Source organism: Dreissena polymorpha, chromosome 15, assembly GCF_020536995.1.
Source record: "Dreissena polymorpha isolate Duluth1 chromosome 15, UMN_Dpol_1.0, whole genome shotgun sequence".
Lineage (NCBI taxonomy): Eukaryota > Metazoa > Mollusca > Bivalvia > Myida > Dreissenidae > Dreissena > Dreissena polymorpha.
This window is the reverse complement of record NC_068369.1, coordinates 53984824-53996975: the sequence shown is the minus strand read 5'-3', so window position 1 is coordinate 53996975 and position 12152 is coordinate 53984824. Positions and strand designations below refer to the sequence as shown.

The window sequence follows — 12152 nt, the reverse complement described above, 5'->3', positions numbered from 1 at the left end:
GATAAGCCTTGGCATTTAAGACTTTTGGTAAGGAGCTGTTCTGTCCGATAATGAGACCAATAAACCTTGGGTGACAAGCCGACATGGTAGCTCCTGACCAGACTGCGTGGATGTGCAGGCTGCTCTGGAGCTACTCTGGATGCACAAGGCATAAGAGCCCTTTTTGCAAGACATGGGTCAATTATTTTCTCCCGCATAACAACGACAGGGGTATACAATCCTTCCATGTTATTAAAAGTCATGAATCAGAAACAAACTTGATGGATGTCATTTTGGTTTTAACATTATCAATTGCAATGTGGCATTCTCCATTCATGTGCAAACATGGGTCATGTGCACAACCCACTGGCTGGTTATGCAGAATTATCTACAACTCTATTGTGAGCAAAGAAAGAACAGTATTTCACCTTGAACTGTGACCTTGACCTTGATAAGACAAGCACGTTGAGTTACAAGTGAAACAACAACCCACGAGAAGAAATTATAAGTGGTCGTGCGTCGCTTCGGAGATCATTTTCAACCACATGCATGCTCATATGAACCTACTTCTTTTAAAAAACTTCCTTATTGTTAAAAAAATGCATATTATAACAGCGTTTTATTTGTTGCTCTTACTTTTTTTTTTAATCAGCCTTTTCTTAAGCCTTTGAAATCTGTGATATATTCTATTTTAATCTGGGATATATTCTATGTCTTATGGGTTTATATGTGTATGTGCTTTTGACCTTAAATATAAATAATTAAATACATAAACCACGCTCTTTTTCTTTACGCTGGGAACGAATACTTAGCTAGCAGGGTTTCCATACGCACCAAAGTTAACATCAAAGTGAGTTCTGTAGTGAGCCTCTCCTTGGGTGTCCGGGACTTCAATGGCGCAAACGAACTGCCCAATATCACGTTGACTCAGCATCGTGATATCCAAGGTCGTCCAACCGGTATTTAAACTATTAATATGGTAGCCAGTTGAGTCATTCACCAGCGTGCCGTTTAGATACCAATTGAAAGGAGCCTAAAGCAAAGTAAATGTAATTTATCCTATGGAACGTAAATTTATAGGCCTGATTAATTATGCACAACGGGCTTAATTAAAGAAGATTATCTATAAGTACACAAAATCAAGAAAGACGTGTAGTTCGATATTTCATTAATTCCTTCCGCCCACGAGACTGTACTACCGGTAACCGAGGACTCGAAGATTACCCCTAGTACAGCACTCCTAGCTAATTTGCTAATGGTCTTGTATTATGTTTGTTCTGTGTGGGAAAAGGCTCTGTACTCATTAGAAATCCCCACAGTCCCGCGTTGCGACCAACAAACAAACTAACAGGAGTGGGAACTTAACACGGATCGCCGATGTGATACGCGCGCTTACAAAACGTTTAACTTCACTCAAAAGGATGAGCATATTAAAGCAAAAGTAATTTAAAAAAAAAAAAAAAAAAAATATTGTTGAGATGCTGCGCCCTGCACCTACTTCGTCTAGCGAATCTAGCAACTCTTCATCCGCATTGAGGATGCTGCATTTCAGGGTCAGGGGTTGCCCCGGTATGCGGGCACCGCCGGATGCCTTAATTGTCAGCTGAACCTGTGAGTTGGGCGGTGTGGCGTGTGGCGGTTTGGCGTTTGGCGGTGTGGCGTGGCCAAGAGTGATAAGCGACAGCGCTAGCCATCCTGGAAAAATAGGCGTAAACTAATGTGTTATACCACGAACACGTACCTTCACTTTTAGGACGTTCCTTTTTGTAGTTAGTTGACCGCTTGATCGAATGCCATACGTAGTTAGAAACGGCTATTAACTGCCGAAAAGATGTAGTTGTTTACAAAAACTAAACAACATGAAATGCTTATTCCTTGTGATGGTAAAATGTATGATGATGATGTAGGTGATGATTGAACGCATGTACGAGCGACCTTCCACAACGTACCACAACCTAACGTTCAGTTCCGAACAAAAGAAGTTCATTATCAAATTGAAACTCCGCGAATGAAGCAAACATACATTAAATCTTGAATTCGGATCATAATTCTCTTTAAGGGACATTTTCACGTTTTGGTAAATGGATACTGAACATTTACCATGCTCTAAAATATACACTATATGCATCTTTTTACGATTTAAAAACCTGAAAATTAGAAATCGTTGCAACGCGAAACGATTGAATGATTTGGAGAGTTATGTTGTTGTCGTTATTATTTTTGTGACACTACGATGATTGCTTATATAAAGTATAAAATGCATCGCTAATTGTATGAGCACGGATGGCCGAGTGGTCTAAGCGATAGACTTTTACTCCAGGGGTCAGTGGTTAGAGCCAAGTTGAAGGTTACTTTGTTTTCGTTCTTTAATTTTATTTTTTTTAACTGGAGCTTTTAAGTTGCAATGTTAACATTTATTAATATAAAGCATTTAATGACAAACTTCAATACATGCCAAAATCTGTGAAAAGGTCCCTTTAAACGGTTTCAATACTACTGCAATATGACCATTATATTTGGATTGCTTCGGTGTAACAATAAAACAGTATAACTTATATATACCCGGGTTATTCGATCAATAATGACTCAGTTTCATGTGAGACATACATGTTAACCAGTTGACATGCGCAGCGCATATATTGAGGCGTTATAAGTAAAATCAAAACAAATTGTATAAAAAAAAACAGGAAGTATGTGATAAAGCACTCTTCAGCCGCGATTTAAAGGTCTACGGACTGGCTTTATAGCCAAAAGTACGCTGGTTCGAGCCCAACCCCATGCACAATGATCTCACTACAAAATCGTCTTTCGTTTGAGACGTTAATTCTTTCGTATGAGACGTTAAAGCAAGAGCAGTGCTTTACTATTTACACCAGGCATTTAACGTATTGCTGCTGGTGCGGGTCGTCATATAGATCTTTTCTTTCACATTCTTGCATTCTCACAAACCTTACGACATGATCTTTTGGGGGAAAATGGAGATTTTCGGTACGACAATGTCTAAATACAAATAATGACAGTGTCGATATTTTACAGGTTCCGAGAACAGCTCTTTAAGACCACGAGGAACTTTCCTTAGTCCTTGAGCATCCATACTCCAGTGGCTGCGCAACGGTTGCGTGAAAAAGGAGTGGTTTGTTCAAGCATCAGGTACACCATATGACGACGACATTACTGTTGATGATGATGTCAAAGATATTGACGTCGATGATTATAATGATTATGAAAATGTTTATAGTGACTATAATATTGCTGCTGCTGATGATGATGATAACGTTGCAAATGATGTTTATGATGACTCGTGGAAATAAAAAATGAAATTAAAAATGAATACTCTACTCGTTTTAAAGTTAAGGACGGATCGCGTTTTCGATTTCCAACATATTTACGTAAGTAATATTTACACATAATTAATCATTAACGGATTAAAATACAATAAAACTGTCACATTGATCGGCTGGTATCACATTTAGGATACCTAATATCAACATGGGAATGGATTGTTCAAACAAGTCGTTTGACGAAAACAAAATGTATAAAAGCAAGTGTACATACATGAACGAGCAAATGATAGCTAACGCATTAAGCACGGTTTTCCTAGGACGCAGCTCCTTGTATTTGATCAGCTCGCTTTTAAATTAAGTATTTCAACATCCTCACTTGATTATTATGACTTTCAATCCATCGTGTATTAAAGTTTATCAGCTTAGTTTAAAACTCGGCAATACTGGTATATTTTATGGTATTTTATTTATGTGTGCGTGTGAAATGCCCTAACGCGATCTCTTGTAACACGTACAAATACATTAAAAGTAAATAAATACGCGGCATTTCGGTCACGCTTAAAACAAAAAATCCCCCATTGAAACTGTGCGTAAACATAGAAAAAGATGTAACGCTCAAATCTGCTTGTGGATACGCTGTGGTCAATAACTCAAATGGTGTCGATCTAATTTAGCTGTTGCAAACTATGTGTTCAAGATTTATTGATCACTGTAGACGGATATACTGAATACCTAATAAACCATAACGAAAACACGTCTTAATATATTGTATGCACTAAAATAATCCATCACATGTAGTAATAGAAGGAAACGACCACAAGGATAGTTTTCAGGTGGTTCCTGCTGTTTATAAAAAGGCCGTAAAACTGACCCGATTCAAAAGCAAACGGACCTGATCCCAATCCGGAATTGTAAAAAATCCCAATTTATATGCATTTCTTCCCGAAATGGCCAGTAAAAGGCCGGATGTATCAATACAAAAATCACAAGTTAGTCCATTATGTCGATACATTTAATCCCAAATTTAACATGTTTTCGATTTAAAATTCCTTTGACCAGACTCCTTTTCCCAAAATGGCTAAGAAAACCCCTTGTTTTCTGTATTGCAATTTTTATGACTTATCATTAAAGAAAATGGCCAGTATACAGGTACAAAGGCAGTTACCATACAAATGCCCATTCATCTAACGATCTGTTTGCTCGATTTTCATAACGTTACTTGTTTTCAATCCATAAACTTATTAAAGTGGGTTTATATTGAAATGCATTTTAGTTTCAATTTAATATTATTCAAACGTTATTGTTATTTTTTACTATTGAAAATCATTAACATATTATCGGGGCGAGGAAAAGAGAATGTTTGATTTTTCTACGGTAAAATTTAGATTTGCAAATGTTGTTTGTCACTTAATCTGTGGACCTCTTTAAAAAGTGCAAACCACACAAGCTCTGCACATGTCAGTCTCGTTTGTTCACGTCAAAATCTTCAACGCTTGGACTTAAAAATGACAGACGACGCTTCATAAAGGTGTCAACGTTCTCACTAGCGTGAGTAATTCGAAATTCGGACGTCTTTCATTCTGGCCAGAATAGGTAGTATAAGCAAATCGTATGCCGTCCTCCATTATGACAGTTTAGCATCTACAAATTGTTCAAATTTTTATACATCAATATACAAGCAGTGTATTGTGAACCGTATATGTCTGAACACACTTTGAGAAAACCTGTGCAATTTGTAATACAAGCAGCAGGTTTCAACTAAAAACGAAATGTCCACTAAATGCAAATAATTGCAGACTATGACACATGTAATATTTTCCTTATATTACTCCTACCATTTTTTACAAACAATTTCAAAAACCTACGTTTATGGATTTTAAAGTAAAGCAAATCGAAACATAAATATGCATATTATATATTGTTGGCAATAGTAATTTAATTAACTTGCTAACAAAACTGTAATAGTTGGACAAGTTAAAATTAATTAAAATAACGAGGATGATCATGCATGGTAATATTGCCGAGGCCATTGTCCGAGTTGTTCCACAACAATATTGAGATAAATCAATATACATGTATATATGCTTTCTACATTTTAAGGTGTGTAAATACTGTAAGATTTCTTCGTCTTATGTTGCAATGACAACAACAAAAATGAGAACCGTTTACAAATTATTATACAAAACCATAACCCTTTGACGTGCGCGATAAATTGTTGGTTTTTAATACGAAACCCATTAGCTGTCGCTAATGAACACTATTTAAATAGTATCGAGGTAGAAACGGATAAAACATGGAAAACATTAATTGGGTACCGCTTTGGTCGCAGATGTCACACGCTTGCAGTCGGAGACATTAAACAGTAACAAAAGAAACAACAGTTAAGTTATAATAATGATACGATAGATACACACGGGATTCATAAAAAGTAATAATAATTGTTGCAGAAGACATAAAATTACACTAAAATTGGAAGACATAATTTTGTCCGGGGAAAAGGGTAGATTGGAAGCAGAGCTCCAGATAAGGGCCGTACAGCCGTAATTAAGCCCTTTTCTTGAAGATTTACGCATTTATTTTTACTAAACTGGACGTACAATTACGACTTTAATATCCATTTTACACATTTACGAAAAAAATCTGGCCGTACCTATACGCCTGCGTCAGCGCGGAATGATTTGTTGGTCTCTAACATAACGGCGCTTTTCGTTAATTTAAATTACTGAAAAGTTGTAGACTGGGTTCATATATTATTGTCTATTCTGTCGCGTGATTTCCTGTAACTTGTTAATCCGTCAAAAACAATATGTCTGCGCGCGATGGAATGCCGGCTTAACCGAAAGCGGTTCAAAACAACTCTTTGTTGTCACATAATGACTACATACGGTGTCGTCTAACCATCCTGACATTAAATCTGTAAACCCAGAAAAAGACATGGTCGCCCCGATATTAAACGATTTGATTGCATCGGTGGCTTAAAACGTTAGAAAACACGATGGGAAACGGATGAGACAGTGAAATAAGTGTTCATTTACTTAGCTTACTAGTTGGCTTGTGTTTTCTTGTCAAGAAAAATGAAGAAATAGTATTAGTCAAGAGTTTTAATGTGTAGTTGTATTTGCATCATTATTCAGAATGGAAAACCTAATACAGTAACTGTTTAAGAAGCTACATATATTTATAACAATTGCTGCAAATGTTTCTGTAAAGTAAGTTATACACCCTTCAATATCCAAGAACACGGGTAGTACAGTACTACCTGTATTTTTGGATATGGTAGTACAGGTACTAATTGATTTTAAGCGTTACTCCTTTTCTTTCTGTCAGTGGCAGTACCGTTACTAATTTCACAAATCCTTATCTGGAGCTCTGTTGGAAGCAATTATTTCAAACATAACCCAATGAAGCCATAGATTACCCAAACAGACATGTTACTTCGCCAATAGTTGAGTACTACACTTAATTTGATTTGACCATTTGTTGGCTGCTTGGAGGAAATATCATAATACAGAAAGGTGTCGTTTCCGGATAAAAACACATTTACCCAACCATGCACAAGCAACGTATACAATATTATAACTTCTACATAGATGAAAGAGACAATATAAAGACCTATATCGATCTTTAAAGATCTGGCATATTAAAACTTCAAGAACATGAATTCTTTAAGCCTGTATGAGAACGACTCAATAGTTGAATATACAGAAATCAAAGAAGACTTTTTCAGCTTATATATACGAGGAACCAATTCAAATGGCATGTCTTGTCAATATACGAATATTCATAACAAGCAAATGCAAATGACAGTAAAAACGTTGGCTAATTAATATTGATTAGTTCATATACGAACACAATCTATTTAGTTTCCTCGTCAGAAAGTGCTGACAGAGCCTTTATTATGCCTTTGCATGCTGGGAAATTTGTCGTCTGCTAAAATGTCGTCTGCTGAATTTCTAAAATTAGCATTTTCTTCGATTTTTTTTTCAAAGAATACTATCAAAATAGCAAACAGGTTGGATCCTGATGAGACGCCACGTTCTGTGGCGTCTCATCTGGATCCAAACTGTTTGCAAAGGCCTTTAAAATTCTATTTCCGCACTGAAAGGGTTAAGAACGTAGGTATGACAAGAAGTGCAGGGCCCGTGTGTACAATGCTTAAAATTTGTTCAATTCATTGAAATCATTATTTATCTGGCTATTAAAAAAACTTTATACAGTAAACTGTTTAAATGAGTAAATCGTGCCAAAAAATGATGTACATTTTACCATATCGTTAGCCCCGAAATTTGTTTGATTTCGTATTCAAAATTTGAGTAGATGTTTTCCGTTAAGCAGGGGTAATTTAGGATTTCTCTAGGTAGCTTTGTGAATACAACCGCCGTGGGACAACATGGAGCTACTTTTTTTAGGGGCAATATTTTTTCACGAGAATTTATCTCCAACGAATAAGTCAAAGAACTTTTTGTTAAACGTCACATTTAGTTATTATGAAATGAATTATTGAATCCCAATAGAACACCGTGTGATTTAGAAAACAAACTAAAGTGAAACGGATCAAATTCAATACGTATAACTAGTTTAAATTTGACTATCTGTTTAAATAGAGAAAACACTTACCAATAAGGTGTTCCGCTTTACTCCTTTTCATGTTATATTATTCAAATCGGTATTTTCCTATAGGCTGAACAAGTAAGAAGAAAGAATGTTATATGAATCTGATCATAGCTGTTATTTTCGCCTTTTCCGTGTATGTAGTAAAAAAGTCACTAACACTACATGAACTAAATTCCATACATCCTTTGTGGTCGCATATTAACATCCGATTTATGCATAAAGTGTTAACCCAGTTAGACTTAAGAATCAAGTAAAAAAAATCAACCGTCTGTATTTTCACAATACCGAAGCTATACCGCGAACGGGTAGATCTGGTTAAGCTCTAATTATAGCCTTTCATATTGTTCAAACGTCACGATTTTTGTATAGAGGTGGTACCCTGCATTGAATAGTTTATATCGATTTCAGCTAACACACATGATTTAAAAACAGCTGATGTTATTGGTATCTTGCGTTTAAACGTTCATGTATTAACATACTCCAAATATGAATGAACAAACAGGGACGTCCCTTTTACAATAATTAACCAAAATGCATTTTTACTCGAATATCCAATTGCTACAACAGCAACTTATACTTGTATAAATATTCGACGCACATGTCTTTTCTTAATTTTGCAATGGTCGCAAAGTATGATAATGGAGAGTTTACAATACTAACACGCGGTTAACACAAAGTATGAAGCGGACATGACAAATACGAACTCGCTACGCCTGATGGAGTACATGAATACTGGTTGTTTACCTTGAGACGACAGTCGACGGTGTGAACACTGCACTGGTTAATGATCTATCATTTATATCAAATATAGATGTAGGTCATAAAAGGGCAATGTACGAATGAATTCGTCTTTAGTCAAGTCATTCCAGGCCATCCTTACACATTTTTTTGATAACCAGACTTATTGCATGGCGGTCGTTCGATAGGAAGATGATTTTTGTTGCATGAATTTTTTTTAAATTTTAATCTATTTTAATCTTTTCATTTATGCTATTTATCATTCAATTTAAAACATGCCTACAATTATTCTTAATGGCAACGCTTATATTGTTTACCCGACAGAAAAAAGTCCAGGATACTTTAGAAAAAAACAACAACAAAAACTTTTGTTGCAAGTACAACGTAACGTCTTCGTTTCGCGCATTTGGCCGACTTACATACGGGGGCATAGAGGTGACATTCACTCCTCTTTTTTTTGAAATGGCAACGCTTATATTGTTTACCCGACAGAAAAAAGTCCAGGATACTTTAGAAAAAAACAACAACAAAAACTTTTGTTGCAAGTACAACGTAACGTCTTCGTTTCGCGCATTTGGCCGACTTACATACGGGGGCATAGAGGCGACATTCACTCCTCTTTTTTTTGAAATTGCACTCCTCTTTTTTTTATCTCGTGATCACGACTTACTATCTCAATGCAACGAGTAAGCCATGTCGTGGCCACGAGATAGATAAAAAGAGGAGTGCAGAGCTAAATAATAGAGTTCTATTAAAAAAAAAAAAGAGCGGTGCAGTAAATAAAGGAAGAGTGCATTAAACAAAAGAGAAGAGAATTTTAGCTATCTCGAGATCCCGACTTAGCTACCTCGTGGCCACGAGTTAGTCAGCCAATCAAACTGTTCACGGTGATCTTTATACAAAGGGAAGTAATCATCACAGAAAAAGCCCGCTTTGGTCAGCTATATATATGAGTACAGAATATGTGCAGATGTTACGCGAAATTTGATTGGATGACTAACTCGTGGCCACGACATAGCTAAAATTCTCGCCTCTTTTGTTTAATGCACCCTTTTTTACTTAGTGCACCGCTCTTTTTAATTGCACTCCTCTTGTTTAGTTTTACACTGCTCTTTTTTTGTATCTCGTGGCCTCAACTTAGTAACTCGAGCCCAAGACATAGCTAACTCGTGGCCACGAGATAGTAAGTCGTGGCCACGAGATAGAAAAAAGAGGAGTGCAATTTAAAAAAAAAGAGAGTGAATGTCACCTCTATGCCACCGTAGTTTGACAATGTTACAGTTTTCCATTATTTGAGTAAAACCAAATTTTTATCAACACATTTATTTTCGTGTGGAACATTTTATATTCATCATATAGAAATACATACACGCATGTTTCATATATATTAGAGGCCATGAACACATAATTGAAGTATGTTTATACACAAAGTTGTTATCATAAATTCATATTTAACACATATAGTTTTATGTTTCATTTTGTTTTACAAAAAGGTAACTTGTATATACATATTAAAATACAGTTTCACATGCATGCATGCATGTGTTATTTCTATAAATAATGTGAACACACGAAATATAAATTGATTGCTGAGTTGCACTAAGTATATTACAATTACAATGAAGACTTAACAAAAAATGATCAGATAAACAATAATTATAATTTAAAAAAGTGTCATGATTAATAATGTAGTTGTAATTGATGTATGTAATTGTTTTGCCTAGTGACCTTTTTCAATTCTTCTGATTTATTGTAGTCTTGATTATTTCATATGTTTGCTTCATGCCATTTACAAGTTCAAAAAGTGAAGGACTTATATACTGTTTTATTTCACTAAAAGGTATACAATTATGTTAGATATTTAATCAAACAAACCCAATTTCAATTTAGTATGTCTACGCTTTACACGCGGATTACGTGACGTCGCACATTCAGCATATTATTCGCGCGTTTTTCCAGCACAACAAAGCTTAACGTGGAAAAGTGTTAACCTAAGTTGTTTCACGTAAACTCATTAGTGAATGCCATTCATTAACGTCAACTTCAGGTGCAGGCCTAAAGTAAATACAATACATGATATTCTAAACAAACAACTCACACTATGTTTACTATGTTTTAAAATTTATTTCGACAGAGCGTTTCAAACTCTTTATTTACAATAATCGTCCGTTCCATTAATGCGTTCTATAATGGCCAGGGATGCGGTTTTAATCCTTAACAATATATACGTAAATCAATAATGTACATATAGTTACGTTTTGATGTCGGTAATTTTTCAGTTGCCCATCCGTAAATATGACCCTTCTAAAATATTTGGTAGCTGAATGTATTAGACGTTAGATAAAAGGTGGTATACCGTGGGAAAACTTTCGCAAGACTGTAGAAGTATATAATAACCTGTAATTATATATAATAGCTACTTTGTGTGCACACATAGCAGTCTCATCTCGCAAGATGCGGTATAATTTGCAAAATTTTCGATAACGTGTTGGTTATTAAGAGTTAACCATTGCAGGCGATCCAAGATCTGAATCAGTTATTAAGGTGTCGTTTATGGGGCAACATTTTAATGACAAAATATATGGCACATGAAGTTGAGCGCAAAGCAGATTGTCAGCATGTTAAAGGTTGCGCGCATGGGGCGCACATTTAATACATTTAAGGAATGCTAACTTATATCAATCTTTAAATTTAAACTGAAAACTGCTGCATAACTTATATAAACAAGAGCTATATAAAAAGACAAAGTAAAAGGCAAACATCAAAAATGTGAATTATGCTTATGTTCTATATGTTATATTTAAAGCAGTTTATTATTTAGACCTTTAGGAAGCATAGTTTTTAATTTATGTATCCAAAATGTTTCTTAGCATAAACGGTCTAGATTATTTTCAACAACATCAGTAGTTACAAAAGAGAAATCAGATCAAGTGCAATTATTGTGAGTAGATCCAAAATGTATAGCAACATGTGAACAAGGATTTATTGACTGGATTTTTATATATAATCTATGGCTATTCCTTCTGCGGGATACATTTTGTTTAGTTTTATCAAAGACAAAACAACAGTCGCCTACCAGGGTCATGTTCTCGGAGTATGAACAAGATCTACACAAGTTACATCAATCTAGCTTGAATACTGTTCTAATAACGAGATCCATATTGTATTTTTCGAATATTTTTGTATCCATACCAACCATAATTTTGATTTGACGACGAAACTTAAATAATGTGCATATGCTCCACTCGGCCTATTATGCATATGCTGAGTGTATCAACATAAGTACTTTTGAGTTCTTGCAATATCCAGATTTTTCAGACGGACGGATGGACGGATGGATAGATCAAAAATTCAAATAAATAACATTACCGCATATGACCCTGTATCGACATACCGAGTTTTATCAACATGGATGGAGTGCTTTTTGAGTTGTTAAAAGATAGAAACTACAATCTTTTTTCGACGGACTGACGAGCACAGCTAAAGTAACGTACATATTCTCCTATGACCCTCTATCTACATAACGTGTTTCATCAT

The 12152-nt window shown here is 35.4% G+C and overlaps 1 protein-coding gene across 2 annotated transcripts in view; it reads right to left on the bottom strand.

Annotated features, from left to right (window-relative positions):
* LOC127859302 (fibroblast growth factor receptor 3-like) overlaps positions 1–8516 on the bottom strand; it is a 45805-nt gene extending 37289 nt beyond the window's left edge. For both annotated transcript variants that reach the window (XM_052396565.1, XM_052396564.1), the window contains exons 1-3: positions 7881–8516; positions 1478–1674; positions 814–1012 (exon numbers count right to left, since the gene is read on the bottom strand). In XM_052396565.1, coding sequence (XP_052252525.1) covers positions 814–1012; positions 1478–1674; positions 7881–7911 — 427 coding nt within the window. In that variant the 5' untranslated portion in view covers positions 7912–8516. The remainder of the gene's footprint in view (positions 1–813; positions 1013–1477; positions 1675–7880) is intronic.
* Positions 8517–12152: the final 3636 nt, after the last annotated feature.